Below are 26129 nucleotides of genomic sequence, written 5' to 3'. Positions count from 1 at the left end.
TCAATTAATAATAACTAAGGCATTTATTAAGCTATGTGCTAACTGCCAGGTAGATAAAAAGTTCTAAAATATGGAATTTGTGTGCACACTGAATGCCAGGAACTTTCCAAGATCTTTCTTCCACATTTAATGGTCTACCTCCTTTCAAAAGATTGAATAATTAACTTTTGAACTTGGAACCCATATATATATACATATATGCATAAATAAATGTGCTATATGTATATATTATACATATATTTTATATATGTATAAAATTATTAAATATATCTATCTAGCTCTAGATATATATAATAATTTTATACACATATAAAATTTGGAAAGAACAAAAGTCAATAAAAGCAGCCTTTTAAATAACAATGGCATTTGTTAAGTGCTTACTATGTACATAGTGTCGGATTGGTAGCTATATCTGTCATAATTTGTATGTCTGTATGTGTGAGTAAGCATCTACTTTTCTTTTTTAGTAAGGTAAGTATGGACTAAAGCTTTCCGCTGTATACAGTGGTGGCTTGGTTTTCACTTTGAACTTGTTACCAAGCACCTGATATTAAAGGGGAGACAATTCCCCAGCGAAGGGTTTATAGATTGAGCACCTGATATTAAAGGGGAGACGAATCAACAGTGAAGGGCTCATAAGTTGAGTGCCTGATATTAAACGGGAGACAATTCCCTGGCGACGGGCTCATTACATGACTTGTCTAAGGTCACACAGCAGACAAGTAGCAGAGCTGGGATTATTGCTATCAACCAAGGGGATCCCTTCAAAAAAATTCAAGAAATACTTTTTACAAAGGTTCTGTTCCCATACTTTCATTCATTCATTCAATAGTATTTATTGAGCTCTTACTATGTGCAGAGCACTGTAGTAAGCGCTTGGAATGTAAAATTCAGCAACAGATAGAGACAATCCCCGCCTATTGACAGACAGACAAAAACAAGACAACTTAATCGCGATAAATAGAATCAAGGGGATGTACACCTCATTAACAAAATAAATAGGGTAATAAAAATATATACAAATGAGCACAGTGCTGAGAGGAGGGGAAGGGAGAGGGGGAGGAGCAGAGGGAAAGGGGGGGAAGGGGACTTAGCTGAGGGGAGGTGAAGGGGGGGCAGAGAGGCAGCAGAGGGAAAAGGGGAAGCTCAGTCTGGGAAGGCCTCTTGGAGGAGGTGAGCTCTCAGCAGGGCTTTGAAGAGGGGAAGAGAGTTTGGCTGAGGTGAGGAGGGAGGACATTCCAGGACAGCGGGAAGACGTGGGCCAGGGGTTGACTACGGGTTAGGCATGAACGGTGGATGGTGAGAAGGTGGGCGGCACAGGAGCGGAGCATGCAGGGTGGGCAGTAGAAGGAGAGGTAGGAGAGGACAAGGTGATGGAGAGCCTTGAAGCCTAAAGTGAGAAGTTTTTGTTTCATGAGGAAGTTGATAGGCAACCACTGGAGGATTTTAAGGAGGGGAGTTGACATGCCCGGAGCGTTTCTGCAGGAAGATGATCCAGGAGGCAGAATGAAGAATAGACTGGAGTGGGGAGAGACAGGAGGAAGGAAGATCAGAGAAGGCTGACACAATAATCCAGCTGGGATATTATGAGAGCCTGTACCCTTAGGATAATGGTTTGGATGGAGAGGAAGGGTGGATCTTGGCGATACTGTACAGGTGAGACCGGCAGGCATTGGTGATGGACTGGATGTGTGGGGTGAATGAGAGAGCTGAGTCAAGGATGACACCAAGGTTGCGGGCTTGAGAGACGGGAAGGATGGTCGTACCATCCACAGTGACAAGGAAGTCAGGAAGAGGACAAGGCTTGGGAGGGAAGATAAGGAGCTCAGTTTTGGACGGTTTTCATAAAAACAAACCTACCTTTATCGAAGCAATATGCAGCAAAGTTTCTCCTTTATGATTTCTCTTGACATTTGTGATGCTATTGGGAGACATCTTTATCCCATAAGGGCTGGATCCTATGCTGGGATGACAAGAAGTAAATGATGATGGTGAAGGAGAACACGGAGTTCTTGAAAGCGGAGAGCCGCTGAATTCACTTAATACACTGTCGATTCTGGACTTGGGTGACAGGTCACCAGTGGCAAGTTGAGGAGGAGGAGGAGAGGAGGAATGCACTTTAGTTTTAGGTACACGAGATGGTAGATTCTCTGCACACACATCTTGGCTGAAAGAATCTCTATCAGGGTTTTGTTTGTTTTTTTTCAGTCGTTTAGGTATGGGAGTGGTGACAGAACTGTGCAGCTGCCTCTCTCGTTTACCTGGAGTAATTTCATTTCTTTGAGGCAGGGAGTCCTCAGACATGCAACTATTATCAAGCTTCTCAACTGGAGACATGATCTCCTTTCTCCTATATTGCTCTGAGGGATCCATTTCAACATCCAATAAGGGTAAAGCAACCTCACTTCCACTTTCAATAGTGTCAGCCTCTGTTACAGCTCCCAGTGCTTCTACATTATGACTTAATTCTGGGCTACAAATGACAAACGGCGGACTGCAAAATGATACGGTCTTCTCCTTAAATTCTTCCTGAGTCTCTTGCATAGTCTCATTGCCTTCTTTGGAATTGTTCATCTCCAAGGTCCATGCTTCATTGACTTCTGCTAAGCTTTTCTTTTCTTGCTTCTTTTTGGATCTGGGAGTTCTCTTTGTCACTTTCTTAGAAGAAGTTTTCAGAGGTGGCGAACAGATAAATTCATAAGAGTCTGCCGTGTCTTTGTCAACTCTCCCGACACTAAGGGATGGCTGAGGCTGCTTGGGCACTGAAGTTTTGTTCAGAACATATCTAACTTTCTTGCTCCGAGGACTAAACCACATTTTTATTGATTTCTTCTTGGTGCCTTCTTCCTGCTCTGGGCTTCTGGGGCCAGATGTGTTTTCTTCTAAATTGGTAATTGGAGAGAAAGAGGAGAAATTTGAAAGGAAAGACAATTATTAATATTTGTCAGGGACAAATCTACAGATGGCATTATATTACTTCTAGAATGCCATGCCACTTCATTTTATCCTTCAGTTCCGTCTTTAGCTAAACTGAAGCTCTAAACAAAAATCTATATAATAGTAACCCCCAACTTTCTATTTTGGGTGCAAAGGCAGCCAGTCAAGCAGGTGAAAGGATCAATACAAATCACGATCAGATACCCATAGGTGTGATGATAAGTCACTTAACTTCTCTGGGCCTCAATCTCCTTATCTGAAAAATGGGGGTTAAGACAGTGAGCCCCATGTGGGTCAGAGACTGTGTCCAACCTGATTATCTTGCATCTACCCCAGTGCTTATATGGTGCCTGGCGCATAGTAAGCATTTAACAAATACCACAATTATTATTACATATGATAGAGGGGAAGAGGATGTTCCTATGTTGCTGGTTATGTGCAGGGAGGCGCTTCTCAGTTGAGAGAGCTGCCATCTTAGCTCTTTGTAGATAGAGAATGCATCTATTGCCTCTTTTGCACTGTACTCTCCCAAGCGTTCAATACAGTGCTCTGCACACAAGCATTTAATAAATACCATTATTTGATTGACAGATTTCGTTACACTGTGCAGGTAGGCCTGCTCTTAAATTTGTGCAATGAAATCAAAGTAGGTGGCACCCAGAAAACCCTCTGGGGAACCTACAGGGATTCCAAAATCATTCCTGTGTCACAGCTCACCAACCAGAAACCATAGTTGCAATTATTAACACAGTTCTGTTTCTGGAGATAAGAAGAAAATATCATGCCTAGGAAACAGATTATAAATACACATAAATGAAGGTAAATGACAATTGAGCTTAACAAGACAAATCACACATACAGTTCTGGAACTTTTGCTCTCCATTAGCACAACAAATTAAGCAGTCACACTGGAAGAATTTTACAACTTCAAGGGAAATACATCAACTTCAGGAAGATTTAAATACGTTGTCATCCAGTCCATGGCTGTGTTGATTATTAGTAACTTTAGTGCTGTGTTTTTCCCACTTCTTTTAACAGACTATTAACGAACAGGTACTGTCCTTGTCTCCTTCCTTTCGCACAAGATAAATAATTGCAACACCACCTAGGGCTTGGAATAAATATCTATCAATCAATGGTATTTACTGAGGACTTACTGTTTGCACATCACTGTACCAAGCACTTGGAAGAATACACTATAATAGAATTGGTAGACACGTTCCCTGCCCTAAACGAGCTTACAGTCTAGAGGGGGAGACAGACAATAATATAAATGAATGTGGATATGGGGTCGACGGGGGGGTGAATGAAGGGTTCAAATACAAGGGCAAGTGTGACGCAGGAGGGAGTGGGAGAAGAGAAAATGAGGGTTTAGCTGGGGTTAAACTGTAAACTCATCCCCTAGCATGTAAGCTCATTTCTTTTTTTAAATGGTATTTCTTAAGTGCTTACTATGTGCCAGGCACTCTTCTAAGCCCTGGGGTAGATACAAGATAATCAGGTTGGACATAGTCCCTGTCCCACATGGGGCTCACAATCTTAATCCCCATTTTAAAGATGAGGTAACTGAGGCACAGAAGTGAAATGACTTGTCCCAGGTCACACTGCGGACAAGTGGCAGAGCCAGGTTTAGAACCCAGGTCCTTCTGACCCCCAGGCTCATGCTCTATCCACTAGGCTATGCTGCTTCTCACTGTGGGCAGGGAATGTGTCTACCAATTCTGCTATATTATACTCTAAGCAAGTACTTAGTAGAGCACTCTGCACACAGTAAGTGCTCACTAAATATGATTGAATAATTGGAAGGCCTCTTGAAGGAGATGTGCTTTTAATAAGGCTGTGAAGGTGGGGAGAGTGATCGTCTGTGGGATATAAAGGGGGGTAGGGGAGGAACATTTCAGTCCAGAGGCAGGATGTGGGCAAGGGGGTCGGCAGCTAGACAAGATAGACAGATACAGTGAGTAGGTTGGTATTAGTGAAGCAGAGTGTGCAGGCTTGATTGTAGCAGGAAATCAGGGAGATGAGGTAGGAAGGGGAAAGTTGCTTGAGCGCTTTAAAGCTGATGGGAAAGAGTTTCTGTTTGATGCAGAAGTGGATGGACAACCACTGGACATTCTGGAGGAATAGAGAATCATGGACTGAATGGTTTTGTAGAAAAGTGATTCAAGCAACAGAGTGAAGTATGTAGTATGAAGCATGTGGGGAGAGACAGGAGGTAGGGAGGTCAGTATGGAGGCTGATGCAGTAATTATAGTAGGAAAGGATAAGTGCTTAGATTTATGTGGTAGCAGTTTGGATGGAGAGGAAAGGGAGGATACCAGTAATGTTGTGAAGGTTGAACCGACAGAATTTGGTGACAGACTGAATATGTATTGTTGAATGAGAGAGATGAGTCGAAGGTAATACCAAGGTTACGGATTTGTGAGACACAAAGAATGGTGGTGTCGTCTACAGTGATGGGCAAGTCAGGGGGAGGACAGGGTTTGAGTTCTGTTTTGGACATGTTAGGTTTGAGGTGTCAGCAGGACATTCAAGTAGAGATGTAATGAAGGCAGAAGGAAATATGAGACTGTGGAGAAGAATAGAGATCAGGGCTGGAGATGTAGAATTGGGAATCATCTGCTAGGAAATGGTAGTTGAAGCCATGGGAGCAAATGAGTTTTCCAAGGGAGTGGGTGTAGATGGAGAATGGAAGGGGGCCCAGGGCTGAGCCTTGAAGGACTCCCACAGTTAGTGGGTGGGTGACAGAGATGGACACCATGAAAGTAACTGAGAATGAGTGGCCAGAAAAACAGGAGAAGAATCAGGAGCGGACAGTGAGACCAAGGTTGGATAATGTTTCCAGAAGGATTTGGTCAACAGTGTCAAAGACAGCAGGGAAGCAACATGGCCGTGGCAAGAGCACAGGCTAGGGAGTCAGAGGACCTGGGTTCCAATCTCAGCTCTGCCACTTGTCTGCTGTGTGACCTTGGGCAAGTCACTTCACTTATCTGTGCCTCAGTTACCTCATCTGTAAAATGGGGATTAAGACTGTGAGCCACATGTGTGATGGAGGCTATGTCCAACCTGATTACCTGGTATCTACTCCAGAGCTTAGAACAGTGCTTGGCAGACAGTCAGTGCTTAACAAATACTATCATCATTATTATTATTATGGTTAGTTATTATTAAGAGAGGTCGAGGAGGATTAGGTTGGAGTACATAGAGGCCGTTGGATTTGGCTAGAAGATCATCAGTGACGTTTGAGAGGGCAGTTTCAGTGGAGTGAAGGGGGTGGAAGCCAGATTGGAGGGGCTCAAGGAAAGAATTGAAGGAGAAGGAGTGGAGGCAGCAGATGTATACACAACTCATGCAAGGAATTTGGGGAGAGAAATGTGGTGATAACAGGGAACTGTAGGGTCAAGGGAGGGTTTTAAAATAGGGGAGACATAAGCATGTTTGAAAGCAGTTGGGAACAAGCCATCCCTTTGGGTGACCCACTGAGGCTACCCAATCCCTTCCCTCAAGAAACTTACCACCTTGTAAACTGTTCCATGTTACAAGGCGCAGCTACTGTACAGCTTTATTCAAATCAATCAATCAGTGGCATTTATTGAGCAGTTACTGTGTGCAGAACACTGTACTAAGCACCTGAGAGAGCCCCACACTCCACAGTTGGCAGACACATTCCCTCCCCACCAGGAGTTTATAGACTAGAGGGAGCACCCAGCACCCATCATTTAGAAGTAGGAAATAACAATAACTGAGCACATATTATGCATGTTACACTGTGCCAACATGATGTACTTTCTGCTTTCTGAACAAGAAGCATCATGTCCTAGTGTCTAGAGCACAGGCCTGGGAGTCAGAAGGTCATGGGTTCTAATTCTGGCTCCAGCACCTATCTGCTGTGTGGCCTTGGACAAGTCATCACTCTTCTTCCCTGTGCTCAGTTACCTCATCTGTAAAATGGGGAGCAAAACTGTAAGGCGCACATGGGGCAGGGACCCAATTTGCTTGTACCCACCCCAGTGCTTAATAGAGTGCCTGTCAAATAGTAAATGTTTAACAGATACCATAATTATTAATTATTATTATTATAAACTACATTGTTGTTTAATCAGACTTTACCATTCGGTTTCACTTAAACTTTTTTTTTAACATACACTGATCACTTTAAAAGATTTATGTAATTTATGTAATAAAAATTGGGGGCTAATAAAAGCTGTTAATACACTTCTCTTGAGGCTAAACTTTCGATTTTCATCATAGGATATTTTCCACACAATCCGCCAATGACCACTGACACAATCTCACACAGACCAACATTACACTAATTTACACAAATGGTGGTGAGTTTACAAAGCAGTGAGATTCTAATCCCAGCTCTGCCTATTGTCTGCTATGTGATCTTGGGCATGCCGCTTAACTTCTCGGTGCCTCAATTACCTTTTTAAAAATGGAGATTAAGACTGTGAATCTTATGCGGTACATGGATTGTGTCTAACCCAATTGTTTGTATCTAGCCTAGCTCTTAGTACAGTGCCTGGCACATAGAATGCACTTAAATACCACACAAAAAAAATTTCCTGTAGTTTTACTGCCATTGTAATGGAATAATAAAGTAATAATTAAGTGCAGTCTTCATTCAATCATATTTATTGAGTCTTCCAGGGGGATTTAAAAAAAAGGATATGGGTAGCAAATTTCACTAGCTCATGATATTTACCAATGTTACAGAGGGTATCAGAAGTCTGAGTGGTCAGTACTAAAATGAAGGATAAATTATTTTAGGGCTTGTCCATTTGCTTTGAGGCAATACTATTTTCCATATATAGTGTGGAGTATAATAAAAATGACACAGGCCCCTGCTCTGTCTTAATCCCAAACTTATTTCCTCAAGTGATACTACTTTACGAGAGATCAGAAAGGTAATCCCCACAAACAACGGACATAATTGGAGCTGGGCTGCATCATTCTTTCCAATTTAGATCTTCATATTAATCCCATTTGAACTCATATATTCATATTTATTGAGCACGTAAGGTGTGCAGCGCACAGTACTAATCACTTGGGAGAGTACAATATAGCAATGAAAATCACATTTCCTGACCACAATGAGCTTACAGTCTAGAGGGGGAGAGAGACATTATTATAAATAAATACATTACAGAGATGTACGTAAGTGCTGTGGCTCTGGGAGCGGGGACGAATAAAGGGAGCAAGTCAGGGCGACACAGAGGGGATTGGGAGAAGAGGAAAGGGGATTTAGAGAAGTCCTCTTGGAGGAAGTGTGCCTTCAATAAGGTTTTGAAGGAGGGGAAAGTAATTGTCAGATTTGAGGAGGGAGGGCATTCCAGGCCAGAGGCAGGACATGGGCAAGAGATCGGTGGTGAGGTAGATGAGACAGAGGTACAGAGAGAAGGTTAGCATTAGAGGAGAGAAGTGTGCAGGCTGGGTTGTAGTAGGAGAGTAGTCAGGTGAGGTGGGAGGGGACAAAGTGATGGAGTGCTCTCAAGCCAATGGTACGGAGTTTTTGCTTAATGCGGAGGTGGATGGGCAACCACTGGAGGTTCCTGACGAGTGGGGAAACATAGCCTGAACGTTTTTGTAGAAAAATTATCTGGGCAGCAGAGTGAAGTATGGACTGGGGTAGAGAGAGACAGGAGGCTGAACTCCCTGCCATAATCAAAGCAGGATAGGTTAAGTGATTAGATTCACATGGTAGCCGTTTGGGTGGAGAGGACAGGGAGGATTTTAGTGATGTTGTGAAGTGGAACTGAGAAGGTTTAGTTATGAATTGAATGTGAGAGAGAGGACTCAAGGTTAAAGCCAAGGTTATGGGCTTGTGAGACAGGAAGGATGGTGGTGCCATCTACAATGATTGGAAAATCAAGGGGAGGACAGGATTTAGGTGGGAAGATAAAAATTTCTGTTTTGTGCATATTAAGTTTGAGGTGACGTGAGGACATCCAAGTAGAGATTTCTTGAAGGCATAAAGAAATGTAAGACTGCCGAGAGGGAGAGAGATCAGGGCTGGATATGTAAATTTGGGGATCAACCACGAAGAAGTGGTAGTTGAAGCCTCGGGAGTGAATGAGTTCTCCAAGGGAGTGGGTGTAGATGGATTCTATCATCAAATGAAATCTATACTAGTAATATAACTTGATTACCCTTTTCCTCGTATCCTTCTGTCATTTTCCCTTTCATTCATCCATAGTATTTATTGAGCACTTAGTGTGTGCAAAGCACTGTACTAAGCACTTGGGAGAGTACAATATAACAACGGACAAATTCCCTGCCCACAACTAGCTCACAATCTAAAGGGGAAGACAGACACTATACATAAATAAATTACAGCTATGTACCAATATATACATATGTGCTGTGGGGATTGGAGGGAGGAGGAGTGAAGAATCTTCTGATCATGTAATTTTGCCTTGTCATTTCACCTTCCCTTGAAACAACAGTATTTACTGAGCACTATTTTAGGTATCCCAAGACTATACATAATACTCCCTACCCTCTACAAGTCTAAAATCTAATGGATAAAGTAGATGTATAGGATGACTATACTACACAAAAATAGGATGATAGCTCAAAATAATTGAAATGCATAAGTACAATAACAAATAAACAGGTAACTAAATAAATCATGAGGTGGCTGGTGGGCTGTTGTGTCTAGGAAGGTGGAGAAACGAATCAGGGAATGTCTCTTGGGGATGTTTTTCGGAGAACTTTAAAACACACTAAGCACTTGGTTTGGCAAAGCTGAAAGGGGGGACTTTTGAGGCAGAACAAGAGGCTTGATCAATGGTTAGGTGGTGGGACAGTCAAGAGTGAGAGAGGTTTAGTTGAGTGGAGTAAAAAGTTTGAGTTGGTGTGTATTCAGAAAATAGGTAAGATATTTGAGAAGAGTGATGTATTCCCCTAATTTCCCACTCCTCTTCTTTTCCTAGGTATCTCTTCCTTTCCCCAATTACCTTTCTACTTATACATCCTCTTTCACACCTGTAGCTTCTATTTCCTCTGAGTCCTCCTTAGGACCTCATCTCATTTCCTCATTTCATTCTCTTTATTGCTATTGTTTTTGTCTGTCTCCCCTGATTAGACTGTAAGCCCGTCAATGGGCAGGGATTGTCTCTATCTGTTGTTGAATTGTACATTCCAAGCGCTTAGTACAATGCTCTGCACATAGTAAGCGCTCAATAAATACTATTGAATGAATGAATGAATAAATTCTCCTAGTGATCTGCTACATTTCTCTCTCTGTTTACTGCCATTCCTAAAATTCTGTCCATTTCTATGAACCTCACCTCCCCCTTCTTTTCACTCTGCTCGCTCTCGCTCTCTCTCCTTTCTTCCATCTCATTATAAAGTGGTATACCCAACATTCTGCCCACATCTCTCCCTTCCAAAAACAGTAGGAAGCTGAGTGAGCTTGGGTCACTTATCTTCTCTGGGCTTCAGTTTCCTCTTCTGTAACAAAGGGATTCAATATCTGTTTTCCCTGCTATTCAGGCTGTGATCCCCATGTGGAACAGGAACTGTCTGACCCGATTACTTTTGTGTCTCCCCCAGTGCTTAGTACAGTGCTTGGTATATAGGAAGTGCTTTTATTCAATCCCCTAAAACCAGACTTTGGGTAAGGTTTTAGTTCCTCTGGGGAGGAGGACCGCAGCAATTACAGAGAGTAGAAGAAAACAGGAGCCCATGTTCTCTGGGCTTCAGCAGAGAATGGAGCATAGTCTCTTCAAAGGCTCCTTTCTGAGCAGATATGATTTTCCTTGAGGTAAGCATAATATGTTTTTCTACCATAGTAGAAAAGTCCACGACTAGAATGTAGCAACTGAATGTGTGGATAATTCAGGACACAAGGGTCCCGGGGACATCTGGGTAAAGTGGTCCAGGATAAGCTGTGCTGCAGGGGGTTCTGCATAATGGGGTCCCAGAGACCTAGGTCTGGGGGGAGTCTGGGAAAAGTGGAAGAGTGCCAGAGGTCCAGGGTACAAGGAGAGTCTTGGGGAGATTCTGACACAAAGCATCAGCGTGACCCACTCAGTAATAATGTGGGTATTTGTTAAGCGCTTACTAGGTGCAGAGCACTGTTCTAAGCGCTGGGGTAGACACAAGGGAATCAGGTTGTCCCACGTGGGGCTCACAGTCTTTATCCCCATTTTACAGATGAGGTAACTGCAGCACAGAGAAATGAAGTGACTTGCCCACAGTCACACAGCTGACAAGTGGCAGAGCCGGGATTCAAACCCATGACCTCTGGCTCCAAAGCCCGGGCTCTTTCCACTGAGCCACGCTGCTTCTCTGTACAGCATGGGTATGTGTCAGAAGGACCTAGGTTCTAATCCCTGCTCTGCCACTTGTCTACTGCTCTGTGCCTCAGTTATCTCATCTGTAAAAAAAAATGGGGATTATGACTGAGGACACCACGTGGGACAGGGACTGCAACCAACCTAATTAGCTTGCATCTATCACAGTGCTTTGTACACTGCCTGGTACATAGTAAGCGCTTAACAAATACCATTACAAAAACTCAAGGGAGTCAACTTCTAAGACCAAGTTCTGTTATCCTCTGCAATCTGCAAGAATGGGGCAGGCACAGTGAAAAGAAAAAGAAACATACTCAGCATGCTTGTCTGAACTTCCTCACATGATGGGAAAGGCGCGGGGTTCTGCGGGGCTAAGAAATGGTTGGGAAGACCAGAACAGGAGACCCCAAAGGCCATGAATAGGCCAAAGAAAAAGTATATCAACAGATTGCTTAGGTAAGAAGTTTCACAGACAGTGAAAATAATTTTAAAAAGTGGTAACCCTGGTAGTTTTCAACTGCAATGAAAGCACACAATCTGACATAGACTCCCAGATAAAGGGGTTTACAAACCAGGTTCAAAATATTCATTCATTCAATAGTATTTATTGAGCGCTTACTACGTGCAGAGCACTGTACTAAGTGCTTGGAATGTACAATTCAGCAACAGATAGAGACAATCCTTGCCCAATGACGGGCTCACAGTCTAAACTGGGGAGACAAACAGAAAGCAAAACAGAACAAAACAAAAACAAGACAACTTCATCAAGATCGATAGGATCAAGGAGATGTACACCTCATTAACAAAATAAGTAGGGTAATAATATATACAAATGAGCATAGTGCTGAGGGGAGGGGAAGGGGGAAGAGCAGAGGGTGTGGGGGAGGGGAGGGAAAGCAGAGGGAAGGGGGGGGCTCAGTTTGGGAAGGCCTTTTGGAGGAGGTGAGCTTTCAGTAGGGCTTTGAAGAGGGGAAGAGAGTTAGGTTGGCGAACGTGAGGAGGGAGGACATTCTAGGACAGCAGTGGGATGTGGGCCGGGGGTTGACGGCAGGATAGGCGTGAACGGGGGACAGTCAGGAGGTGAGCGGCAGAGGAGCGGAGTGAACGGGGTGGGCAGTAGAAAGAGAGAAGGGAGGTGAGGTAGGAGGGGGCAAGGTGATGAAGAGTCTTGAAGCCAAGAGTGAGGAGTTTTTGTTTCATGCGAAGGTTGATAGGCAACCACTGGAGGCTTTTGAGGAGGGGAGTGACATGCCCAGAGTGTTTCTGTAGGAAGAAGATCCAGGCAGCAGAATGAAGAATGGACTGGAGTGCAGTGCAGAGAGACAGGATCTTGGCAGTATTGTAAAGGTTAGACCGGCAGGTGTTGGTGACAGATTGGATGTATGTGGTGAATGAGAGAGCTGAGTCAAGAATGACACCAAACTTGTGAGCCTGTGAGATGGGAAAGATGGTCGTGCTGTCCAAAGTGACAGGGAAGTCAGGGAGAGGACAGGGTTTGGGAGGAAAGATAAGGAGCTCAGTTTGAGACATGTTGAGTTTTAAGTGGCGGGCAGACACCCAGGTGGAGATGTCCTGAATGCAGAAGGAGACACAAGCCTGGAGGGAGGTGAAGAGAACAGGGGAGGAGATGTCAATTTGGGTGTCACCTGCATAGAGATGATCACTGAAGCTGTGGAAGCAAATGAGTTCACCAAGGGAGTAAGTCTAGATGGAGAACAGAAGAGGGCCAAGAACAGACCAATGAGGAACCCCTACAGTTAGGGGATGGGAAGGGGAGGAGGAGCCCACAAAGGAGACCGAGAATGAACGGCCAAAGAGATAAGAGGAGTGGATGGAGTCTGTGAAGCCAAGATGAGATAAGGTGTGGAGGAGAAGGGGATGGTTGACAGTGTCAAAGGCAGATGAGAGATCGAGGAGGATTAGGATAGAGTAGGAGACATTGGATTTGGGAAGAAGGAGGTCATGGGTGACCTTTGAGAGGGCAGTTACGGGGGAGTGGAGGGGACAGAAGCCAGTTTGAAGGGGGTCCAGGAGAGAGTTGGAATTGAGGAATTTGGAAAGGAAGGGTAGGAGGGAGATAGGATGATAACTGGAAGGGGAAGTGGGGTCGAGAGAAGGTTTTTTTAGGATGGGGGAGACATGGGCATGTATGTTTAAAGGCAGAGGGGAAGAAGCCATTGGACAGTGAGTGGTAAAAGACAGATGTTAAGGAGGGGAGGAGGGAAGGGGCGATGTTTTTTATAAGGTGAGCGGGAATGGGGTCCAAAGCACAGGTGAAGGGGGTGGTACTTGAGAGGAGGGAGGAGATCTCCTCTGAGGATACTGCAGGGAAGGATGGGAAAGTAGGGGAGAAGGTTGGGAGCGAAGGGGATGGAGAAGGGGGAGAGGTGACTTTGGGGAGCTAAGATCTGACAGTGTTATTTTCATGATGAAGTAGGTGGCCAGATTATTGGGGGTGAGGGATAGGGAAGGGGGAGAAACAGGGGGCCTGAGGAGAGAGTTAAAAGTCCAGAACAACTGGTGGGGGTGATGGGCATGGGCATCAATGAGGAAAGAAGAGTAGCTTTGCCTGGCAGAGGAGAGGGCAGAGTTAAGGCAGGAAAGGATAAAATTGAAGTGAATAAGGTTGGATTGGTGCTTGGACCTTTGCCAGCAGTGCTTAGCAGGTCGAGCAGAAGAAGAGCGAAGGAGGCGGCCAGAGGCACAGATCCAGGGCTGCAGGTTAGTGGAGCGACAGCGGCGGAGGGAAAGGGGAGCGAGCAAGTTGAGTTGAGTAAAGAGGGTGGAGTTGAGAGCAGCATCCTGATCATCAGGAGTGGGAAGAGAGGATAGGGAGGCAAGGTGGGGTGAGATGCTTTGGGAAAGACGGATGGGGTCAAGAGAGTGGAGGTCTCTGTGGGGGATTAATGCAGATTTGCAGGGGGAGGGAGTGTGAGAGAGGAGGCAGGTGAGAAGGTTATGGTCCGAAAGTTGGATTTCAGAGTTGGTGAGGGTGGAGATAGTACAGCGGTGAGAGATGATGAGATCAAGAAATAAGAAATTAGAAGCAATTTCCAAAGTCAAGGTCCACTGGCTTCTATTTGCTATACCCAGTTCTCCCATCTTGCATGGGATCCATTCTTGCAATACCTCACATTAGGGAAATCAATCAAATTTATTGAGCACTTACTGTGTGTAGAGAGAGTTTGGGAGAATATTAAGAGCTTGGAAGAGTATAATATTCAGTAGTATTTATTTAGCGCTTACTATGTGCAGAGCACTGTACTAAGTGCTTGGAATGTACAATTCGGCAACAGATAGAGACAATCCCTGCCCATCAGTGGGCTTACAGTCTAATCGCGGGAGACAGATGGACAAAAACAAGACAACTTTATCGCAATAAATAGAATCAAGGGGATGTACATCTCATTAACAAAATTAACATATTATTAGAGATGGTAAGCACATTCCTGCCCACAATGAGCTTACAGTCTAGAAGGGCAGAGAGAATATAATACACATGAATTGCACATATGTAGACGAGTTCTGTGGACAGGCCGGGGGGGTGGGGGGGAAGGAGTGAATAAAGGAAGCAAATCTAAATGTAAGGGTGACACAGAAGGGAGTGGGAGAAAATGAAATAACATCCTAGATGGGGAAGGCCTCTTGGAGGAGATGTGTCTTCAGTAAAGCTTTAAAGGTAGGGGAGAGTGATTGTTGGAAATAATAATAATAATAATAATAGTACTTAAGCGCTTACTATATGCCAAGCACTGTTCTAAGCGCTCGGGTAGATACAAGATAATCAGGTTGCCGCACATGGGGCTCACAGTCTTAATCTCCATTTTACAGATAATGGAATTGAGCCACAGAAAAGTTAAATGCTTACCAAAGGTCACACAGCAGGCAAGTGTCGGAGTCGGGATTAGAACCCACATCCTCTGACTCCCAAACCCATTATCTTTCCAATAAGCCACGCTGCTTCTCGAATGTGAAGAGGGAGGGTGTTCCAGGACAGAGGCAGGACATGGTCGAGAGGTCGGCGACAAGATAGGCGAGATCGAGGTACAGGGAGAAGGGTAGCATTAGAGGAGTGAAGTGGGCAAGCTGGTTTGTAGAAGGAGAGCAGCAAGGTCAGGTAGAAGGGGACAAGGTGCTTGAGCATGTATGGGAGGAAAGGGAAAGGGAAAGCTCATGCCACCACACTTCCACCCATCTGGCACGCAGTTTCTTAGAAACAGAACAGCCGAGTACAAAGAAGCGCGCATTGCTGGAAATAAACTGCCTCTAATCCCCTAATTGTGTCCTAGCCAAAACAGATACTGAAAACAGGCGTCATCACAGAACTGTGTGTACTTGAGATTCCAGGAATCTAGAAGAATTTTTAGTTTTACATGGCGCATTAGAAAGAATGGCATTTAAATGCTATATTGCTATGATACTGTGAAAGGGAAAAGTTTTGGAAACCAGGAAGTCAAAATTGTAAACAAAAAGAAAAGTTCAATTCAACAAGTTCTTTCAACCCTGGTGATAAAATGATTTGAAAACCAAGTCTTTCCTGATAAAATCTAAAGTTGACAAGATCACAGATAAAAGGGAATAAGGATGTGTGAATACACATTTTGCACACCTTGAATTTAATTTGAACCCTGTGACTGATACTGGAAAGATGATGTGAATTCTCCAAATCCTAAAATGTGAAAGGCAATATTAAGTGTCTGTATGAGGTGTAATTAAATTTTTTTAGGGATTTATATATAGAACATAATGCAAAAGAACAAAAACAATTGCTTTCTAATTTTCAATTCGATAATTATCTCAAATTATAAACAAAACCAGAGCTGTTGTATAAAAGATATGCAACAGTATTATAATTTCATCAGTCATGATATAATTTGTTCAAAATTTGTAAATTATGTGTTCTGGCAACTAGACAAAGAACACTATAGTTAGCAGGGTTGTCAATTCTGGATTATCTACCACATGTAAAAAGGAAAAATTTCTACATAACCATTCTACAAACCAGGACATGAACAGCATCAGTGGTCTTTATACTTGAATGCTCAGAGTGTTTAGTGGAATATTCAAATGAATGATCAATCAGCAAATTCATTTCAAGTCTTTCCCACATCATAAAAGCTAGTTTTTAGTGTTTCTTGTCTTAAAACATTTCAAAATAGACCAAAAAATATTGGATAGACTTTTACCTAAAGAAGATGTTTATCCAAGCTTTTCCGATATGGCACAAATGGCAGAGAGAGAAAGGCAATTAGAAAATGTGGTTTAGCTATCATTAATCTGCATCAAAGGAATATAATGATGTACATTGTGTGCCTTTCGAATTATTCTCTATTACGGGTTTCACAACAAAAGTTGAGAAACCTCTTTGACAAACTAGTCCCTTATTAAAAATCAAAGCAAAGTGCTTTGCTACCATCTGTGCAACATTAGTGCTTTCACTGAAGAATGATTATTTCATGAGTTAAGAAGTATTCAGCTCTAAAAAAAAAACAGAGCAATTCAAACACTCATCTTCAGCGATTATGAAAAATGTCATAGAACGCATGAAACATTATGTAATTTATTACAGAGAGCGCCCATCATTTTCCTCACATGAGAAAATGAAAAAGCAAACTGTGATCCTATGAAGGCATAATCAAAGTTAATCTCATTTACTGTCCACCAGCTTCAACACTGTGCTCAACGGAACCTGACCAACACCTGCATGGTCTGAATTAAAACAAGACAGAAGAGGGAGGGAAAAAAAATCTGTCAATTTAACTCTATTAGCAAATGGCGGATTATGCTCTAAAGAATAAAGGTACATTTAAAAAATATGGGTGCCAGGAAAATTTATGACAATCTCTTCTCTTGAAAGTACTCTGAACTGAAAATCTCCTGAAATATTTAGAAGCTCATTTTGAAAAGTATGACTATAAATCAAGCTTCTTTATCTCTGGTATACAGTACACTCTGTCCATGATTTGACAAATTCTTCCTAATTATCCACCTTAATTGCTATAATTGTACATTCCATAGCAAATGCAAGTAATAAGATTCAGTTGGAAGAGAAATAGTCAAAAACATTTTTAAAGCACACTTGCTTTCTCATGCCAACTACGGAATTTTCTCCAACTACTCCCCTGAATTCATTAGTGAGTCGCTCCAGGAATAAGATCTCTACAGGTAGGATGGATGAGGTGGAGGAAAAGATAGAAAGCCTATATGTTAGTGCTTCCAGTGAGAACCCAGATTACTCTATAATCAAGTTTTCTCATCAAGAAATAGAGGTTAACCAGCTGAAAATACATTTTCTAAAAGCAAGTCACTTCCAAATCAAGACTTTGGAGACATTTACATTCCTTCTTCTCTAATGACTAACGAAAGCCTCTCTAACAGGCTTTGTCACACAGGGGTAAAGAGATGTTCTCCGTGCCTGGAAAATTTTGAGGATTCTATCAAAATGAGAATTTCTCTTTCCAAGCCTAGACAACCAACATCTCTGGGGCTCAGTTAGCAGTACCATTTTGGATCAAATTTAACACCCACAAATTACGTTCATGACCAAATTAACCTACTTTACTTAACCTTTTTGTTCCAGAGGTAGCTGGAAAGGAGAAAAATAGGGGTGGATTGTTCTATCTGGATGCAGCATGCCTAGTAGAAAGAACACAGGCCTGGGTGTCACAGCACCTGGGTTCTAAACCCAGCTTTGCTGTTTGCCTGCTGTGAGACCTTGGGCAAGTCACTTAACTTCTCCACATCTGTCTCCTCATCTGTAAAATGAGGACTAATTGCCTGTTCTCTCTCCTACTTAGACTAAGAGCCCGAGGTGGGACAGGGACGACGCAAATCTGATCATTTTATATCTACCCCAGGGCTTATTACAGTGTTTGACACACAGTAAGCGCTTAGCTTAGTAAGAGAAGCAGCATGGCTCAGTAGAAGGAGGAGGGGCTTGGGAGTCCGAGGTCATGGGTTCGAATCCCGGCTCTGCCACTTGTCAGCTGTGTGACTGTGGGCAAGTCACTCAACTTCTCTGTGCCTCAGTTACCTCATCTGTAAAATGGGGATTAAGACTGTGAGCCTCACATGGGACAACCTGATGACCCTATATCTACCCCAGCGTGTAGAACAGTGCTCTGCACATAGTAAACGCTTAACAAATACCAATATTATTAATAAATGCCACAATTATTATTATCCACTGGACTGTAAACTCCTGGAGGGCGGGGATTGGATTGGATTCTCCCAAGTGCCTAGTACAGTGCTCTGCACCCACAAAGTGCTCAAGAAATACCTCTAATTGAATGAGTGATTGATTTCAGACCAGCGTTTGGCTTGCAGCACCATTTTCCGCCAGTACTCATTCATTCATTCATTCATTCATTCATTCATTCATTCATTCATTCAACCGTATTCTACACTCCACGTCAGCTCCACCGAGGGGAGGATTCAACTTTTCCCCCTGTTGGCCGAAAGTCAGTCCTCTCCCAGAATATTCTGAACAATGCCAGAGAGATGGGGGGAGGTGTGGCCTGAACCCACTTGTAACCTGGCTAATGGCGAGCAACCTGTACTTTTTAATGGTATTCGTTAAGAACTTACTATGGGCCAGGCACTGTACTAAGCGCTAGGGTAGATACAAGCTAATCAGGTTGGACACAGTCCCTGTCCCACATGGGGCTCACAGTCTTAATCCTCATTTTACAGATGAGATAATCGAGGCATGGAGAAGTTTAAGTGATCTGTCCAAGATCATACAGCAGACAAATGGTAGAGATGGGATTAGAACTCAGTTCCTTCTGATGCCCAGGCCCGTGTTCTACCTACTAGCCCACAGTGCTTCTCAACTTAGTGGTCATTTGTAAACCAGATCATTGACCTTGGAGAGATGTAGTAGTTGATACTGGGGCCCCAATAAGGGGAAGGAATACCCTACAGGAGGATGTGGCTGCTAATTCTGTTGTTCTGTACTCTCCCAAGTGCTTGGTACAGTGCTCTGCAAATAGTATCTGCTCAGTAAATACGACTGACTGATTGAATGACTGCAATTCTATTGTTTTTAGCCATGTGATGAGCAATCAGTTGGAAAAATTCCTTTTGGAAGCCTCTTGTTCCTGTATATATCAAAAGATTCAAAGACCTTTTTCAAGAGAAGCAGCACGGCCTAGTGGATAGAGCACGGGCCTGGAAGAATCTGGGCTCTAATCCTGGCCCCACCAACTTGTTTGCTGTGTGACCCTGGACAAGTCACTTAACTTCTTGGTGCCTCAGTTACCCATCTGTAAAATGGGGATTAAGGCTGTGAGCCCCATGTGGGACAGGGACTGTGTCCACTCTGATTAGCTTTATTTATTTTAGCTTTATGTGTTGCTGAATTGTACTTCTTAAGCACTTAGTAGAGTGCTTTGCACACAGTAAGTGCTCAATAAATACGATTGAATGAATGAATGAATTAGCTTGTATCTAGCCCAGCACTTAGAACAGTGTCTGGAATATAGCAAGTGCTTAACAAATCCCAATAAAAAAATAAAAATAAAAACAAAGAGCCTATGTTTCCTGGATCAGTCAAGGTAACACCTCACGTCCTAGGAGTAAAAGGCTTCTCTTCTTTGGCCAAGCTGGGGCCTTACAAATCACCTAGGAATAGACTGTAAACTTGTTGTGGGCAGGGAATGTGTCTATCATTACCTTGTACTCTCCCAAGCACTTAGAACAATGCTCTGCACACAGTAAGTGCTCAATAAATACAACTGAATAAATGAATCTTTATGTTTCATAGCATTTTGCTTGAGAAATTTTCACATCATCTTAGGAAGACAGTGGGATGGATTCTTTCTGGGTTATATCCAAGATTACGTATTCACTGCTTTATTGCTTTAGGTTTTCAGAACTAAGTGCCTAAAAAAAGTTCCCGTCTTTTTCGGCAGACCTTATATTTACCAAGTAATTAGGCCTATCTAATCAACAAACCACTACAGAAAATACTCTTCACCTCCCAGCATAAATTTATAGAAAACAGCAGTTACTGTAACATAAAAAGCACTCCACACTAAGAAATCAAAGCTACACTTGAGAGCTATCTGAAGTCAACTTGAACTACATTAATTCAAGGATAAAATTGAAACCCTCAGGCATGATCTCCCTAAAATCTCCCCTGAACTTCTCCAGTCCCACCCTCTCCTGGCCCCCTACTATTTGATTCTCCCATCCTTTCCAGGAGTATTTAGAGAGGCGATCTCTTGCCTCCTTTCAAATTCTACCCGTCCACCTGCATGTCCAACTCTATCCTTTTGCTCATCCTCTAGATTGTAAGCTTGTCCTGTAGACTGTAAACTCGTCCTCTAGACTCTAAGCTCATTGTAGGCAGGGAATGTGTCTGTTTATTGTCATATTATACTCTCCCAAGCGCTTAATACAGTGCTCTGCACACAGCAAATGCTCAATAAATATGACTGACTGAATTATCTAGACTTCCCAGAATCCAGGCTAAGCTCAGTCCTCTGCAGCCCAGATAATTGAACGTTTAGTGCAGCATGAGAAGCAGCATGATCACATGGACAGAACACAGTTACTTTGGTTACTTCATCTGTAAACTGGGGATTAAGACTGTCAGGTCTATGTGGGATAAGGACTGTATCCAACGTGATGAACTTGTATCTACCCCACCCCTCAGTACAGTGCCTGGCCCATATTAAGAGCTTAACAAACACCACAAATAAAAAAAAATTAACTTCCAAGTCCAATTCAGAGACTAGTTATCGACAGTTATCACCTGAACAACAGGATAGTATTCAAATAAAATAGCTTCAATCTATATCTGGAAAATGTGAGCCATCTTATGCCTGCAATGATCCTACCTCTGGGGAAAATTTGGTATTTGAATTGGTGATTGGCCTAAGAAAATGAAGAACCCGCTAACTACCACGTGTAATTCCTATGGAGAACGAGGCAGGAGGAAGTTCAGGCCCTCCTGGGAAATTGTTCCAATTCTTAGGGCTGTCAATCCAGCACACTTTTTGTTACCATTACAAATATCGCTCTTCAGAGTCAAATATGAAAATTTAATTCTCTACCTGCGATTAATCAATGCAATAGTTTGGATACCCTTTAAAATTGAGTCAACCATCTTGGGCCACTTTGCTTGAATCTATTACTTTCATCGCTATTATCGAAAAATCAAACTGATGTGCAAGATCAGGGTTGATACGGTTCAACTGACACTGGCTCATGAGACTAAAATTTAGAGCACCAGAAGTGATAACTACTCAGTCATTCGATGGTATCTATTGAGCGCTTACTGTGACAAGGGCACTCTACTAAGCGTTCGGGAGAGTACAATAGAGCTAGTAGACATGATCCCTTGCACATGAGGAATTTACAGTCCAGCCGGGGAGACATTACAATAAATTACAGACAGGGCAGTGGCAAAGTGTAAGGATATGTACTACTGAGTAAGAGAAAAAATATGATCAATTGGGAAGGTAGGCAGGACAAAGACTAGTCTTTTTGGTCACGAAAATCTTCTGCAAACTCAGATCAACAAAAAACTACTGAATCAGCCTGGTCTTCCCTGTCTCCTTCCAATCGGTCCACCCTCCATAATGCTGTCTAGATTATCTTCCTGAAACTCCCCTTTGCCCATGTGTCTCCACTTCCCCTGTAATTTCCAATGGTAGCCCATATCCCCTCAGCATCAAACAAAAAAAAAAAGTCTCACCACTGGCTTCAAGTTTCTCCAGGAGCTCAATCTGATGTATCAGTCGCCTTCACCCTGGTCTGCTCCCCAGTCTGCACTCTTCGTTCCTTCCATTCAAACCTTCTAACTGCACCTCACTCTCAACTCAACTTATCAATGGAATGGGAGCACTAACTCTGTGCAGAGAATAGCTCTTGGGAGGACACAATAGAGGAAGTAGACGTGATCCCTGTCCTCGATCTAGCATGAGGGGTAGACATTAAACTAAATTTCACATATAGGGCCCAGTGGGAATCCTGGGGGCATGGGAGGAAGGATGAACGAAGGAACAAGTAAGAGCGGCACAGAAGGGAGTGGGAGAAGAGTAGAGAAGGGCTTAGTCAGGAAGGCTAGTTATCCTTTGCTAGTTGGGTACTACTTGAATGCAGTGAACATTTAATCAAACACGTATTTCTTTTCTTACCTGCAGGCTCAATGTTGTTCAGCAGAGATTGGAGCTTGCTGAAAAGTTGGATCGTATTGGCTAATTGCCTATTTATCTGCACATCCTGTATCCAGGTTGGCGTGTGACACACGGGACACTCAGCACCGATGCAGTCAACTACACAGGCACTTAGAGAAATCAGAAAAAATATGCCACAATTAAATTATTTGTCAACACAAAAAAGAATGTAAATTACTACAAAAAGCAACTTATTTTTTCACATGCTACCTTTTAAAACCCTGAACCACTTACATATCTCATATTCAGTACAAGAATCCTCGCAATTCATTTTTCAAAACGTGCAGAAAAGTCTGCCATTTTACCCGACTGCTAGACAGTGCGTCCCAATTGTAGCAGCAGAGCTGTGAGGAGGACTGAAGGGAAAGAAGCATTAAACTACTCATTCCACAGGGCAAAGGGGCTGGCTTCTTCTACCCTTCCCAAAAGCTCTCTGGGATGAGGCCAGCTTCTCTGCCGATAGTGGGAGTGGTCTATCCCCAGGGATAGCACAGAGTTTTCCTCATTTAGAGTTTGGAGAATCTTTACCTTAGTTTCAAGGCTGAGTTGTGCCGTGTTTTATCTGTTTCCTGGGGCCCAGCCAGAAGTATTTCCATGTGGTTATGCGGTTCTCTCTGCTTAAGCTCTATTTGGGGTAAAAAAGGAGCTAGCAAGAGATAATGTAGGTCACTTTTTAATAATATAATAACCTTTTCCAACCGCTTCCACAATGCAAACCCTAAAGCTTGCCATGTGGCTAAGCAAGTATTGATGAGTTTCTGGCATTCGGGCAATCAAACTGCATTTGCAGCCTGAAATACCGGTGGCTTTAAATATCATTCTGGAAACCTCGGCTTTGGTATCTTCTGCTGCTAGTTTCTCCAATTAGGAAAAATGATTAAGTCTCAATTTTGACTATTATCCTGTTTGGGATCTGGTTCAGACAGGATTAATGGGGCCTTCCCAGAGCTATTAATTAGATTCTTGCTGGAGTTTCTAACTCCTCACCTTTCTTGGACTGCCCTGAATATTGCATGGTTAACTTTAGTCCAAACTGATGTCATATGGGATCCCAATCTCAATTTTGTGAAGCATAACTTCACAGTCTAATACTGAAACAAGGCAAAGAGGAAAATAAAACAAACCAGATCAGTTTCCAATACATTCCATCATGGAAACTAGATGAGCCTTCCCCTAAATCATTTTTCAATTGACTGCTGTGGTTAATGTGGGCTTACATTTTTGATAAGCTTTTATTTCAACTATCTCATTTGAATTAAAAATTGTTCTATTTTTCAGGAGCGAGCATACCAATAATATCTTCCTGAAAGTCATCTATACAAATCTAATGGTCTCTAATCCCAAATATATTACCAAATATTACTGGAGATGGTCCACTGAATCGGATAGTATATTATTTACAACTGAATGAAAATGATGGGAAGGGATGTGGGGAGGAGAAGATGGAAAAAGCATTTAAAAGCCCTATATTATTTTAAGAGAAAAAATATTGTTTCATATACATAAATCTCTGAAATGTGACACTCTAATGTGATTAGAAAGATAAAGTAGCAAAACCACAGAAGAAACTACCATGCCCATTCCTCCGCCTCCAGGTATTCCTAAATTTTAACCATCCTGGAAAGAATTATTCTTCCAATATTTTTTCCAATCTCAAAAACACATTCCAAGAAGCACTGCAGTCTCTCACAACCTTATATCAACAGGATTTCCCTAAGCGAGTTTATCCCTGGTAGAAATTGAGAGAATTTCAGTAAATCTGGAAAAAACAATCTTCCAAACCTTTGACCAAACATAAATAACATAAATATTCCCATCACCAGGTACACTTTTAATGTACAAAGGTAGTAAAATTACGCCAATAGATACGTTGGGTGCCCTGATTTTTTTAAAAGTCAAGTTAAAGACTATAAAGTGCCTGAAAATTGGCCACTGACATGAGAATTGTCTCACTGGCTCTAGCCAGTTGATGGAATCATCTAATCTAATAACAATAATAATTGTGGTAATTGTTAAGTGCTTACTATGTGCTTCGCACTGTACTAACCACTGAGGTGGATACAAGTAAATAGGGTTGTACTAAGTACCTGACACATGTGGGTGCTCAGTCTCAATCCCCATTTTACAGACAAGGTAACTGAGGCACAGAGAATTGAAGTGACTTGTCCAAGTTCACACAGCACACAAATGGCAGAGCCAGGTTTAGAACCCAGGTCCTTCTGACTCCCAGGCCCATGCTCTATCCACTGTGCCATCTTGGGAAGAATTAGAATCTTCTTTCAGGCTAACAGCTCTCACTGCAAGCATATTTCCTGATACCCGTGGGCCTTGTTCCTTGAAAGTGTGGTGGTATCCTTGAGGTATTTTTGATGACAGAATTACAACCCCTTCTAGACTCTAAACTCTCTATTGGCGGGTTATGTGTCTGTTGTATTGTTACATGTACTCTCCTAACCTCTTAGTACAGTGTCCTGCACACAGTAAGAGCTCAATAAATACAAATGACCGACAAAATAGTTAGGATACATCGAGAACCAGCCTTGAAATGTTGGTCAAACCCTTCAGGTAAGTAAAAATACACTGTAATGCCTCCCTGCCCTTCTCCTCAACTTGCCCTTTCTCCTTATCCTTGCCTGTTTCCAGTATTTCTGCCACCTCCCTGCACCCCAAACTCAGTTTTCCTGCACCCCCTTCTCTTATTTTTTTTATGGTATTTGTGAAGCACTAGTGTGTGCCAGGAACTATATTAAGTGCTGCGTCAGACACAAAATAATCGGGTTGGGCACATCCCCTGACCCTCATAGGGTTCAAATCCCCCATTTTACAGACAAGGTAACTGAGGCACAGAGAAGTTAAGTGGTTTGCCAAGGTCACACAGCAGGCAGAGAATTCTCCAGCATTAGTCTTAAACTAATCACAGTAATGGCTGCTGCAAGTGCAGTCACTACCGCCTCCTCTCTCCTCTTCCGCTTGCAGCCCTGCCAGCTCTCCCCAGCCCAAGCTGGGGAAACTGAGGCAGGGGGGCCAGTGTTTGTGCAGCATAAGCTTGTGAAGGGACCATGCCATGCGTCAATCACACCCAGGACTTTCACTGTTCCCGTTCCTGTGATTTTGGGGAGTAGGTGGGGCTGCAGGCGGGAAACGGGGCGAAGAGGTGTGATTAATAGGAATGTCTGTAACTGACCAATTTCAAACAAGAAAAAAAGAACTGGAGGGAGGTTGGAGGACAATGGGGGGATATTGTGGGAGTTGTGGGGGGAAGGGGGAATACATGGAAGGGGAGCGGAAGCTGACTGGAGAGACATTTTGGGGAGGGCTGAATTTGGGGAGCTGGTATGTGTATACTGGGATAAATCAGTAAATAGTGCAGGCAGGATCTACCCTCAAGTACAACAAATCGTGTGGCGGTGGTAAACCAGGAACTGACTTTTAATCCATGCTTAAATATAGATGAAGGCAGTGAAGAAAAAAACAAATGCAATAAGATTAGATCCCAAATTCATTTATCTACTACAATATAAAAATGATACAGTTCTTCTCCAATACCAGCTCCTTATTTCATCTGCAATGCCTCCTGATTCTCCCTCCTCCGACCTGAAACTCCTGTTCTTCCACCCACGCCAGTTCAACCAATTGGCTCTCCTCCTCTTCAAAGGCCTCCTGAAACACTTCCTCCTCCAGGAAGCCCTCTCAGATTAAGCAACAT

At 42.9% G+C, this 26129-nt stretch overlaps 1 protein-coding gene across 1 annotated transcript in view; it reads right to left on the bottom strand.

Annotated features, from left to right (window-relative positions):
- Positions 1 to 26129, bottom strand: part of BARD1 (BRCA1 associated RING domain 1) — a 135632-nt gene that overhangs the window by 59386 nt on the left and 50117 nt on the right. The window contains exons 4-5 of the mRNA XM_029068966.1: positions 22385 to 22533; positions 1861 to 2882 (exon numbers count right to left, since the gene is read on the bottom strand). Of these exons, the coding sequence (XP_028924799.1) occupies positions 1861 to 2882; positions 22385 to 22533 (1171 nt within the window). The remainder of the gene's footprint in view (positions 1 to 1860; positions 2883 to 22384; positions 22534 to 26129) is intronic.

Source organism: Ornithorhynchus anatinus, chromosome 7 (genome assembly GCF_004115215.2).
Source record: "Ornithorhynchus anatinus isolate Pmale09 chromosome 7, mOrnAna1.pri.v4, whole genome shotgun sequence".
Taxonomy (NCBI): Eukaryota; Metazoa; Chordata; class Mammalia; order Monotremata; family Ornithorhynchidae; genus Ornithorhynchus; species Ornithorhynchus anatinus.
Note: the sequence above shows the minus strand (reverse complement) of the source record. Positions and strands in the feature narration are given on the sequence as shown.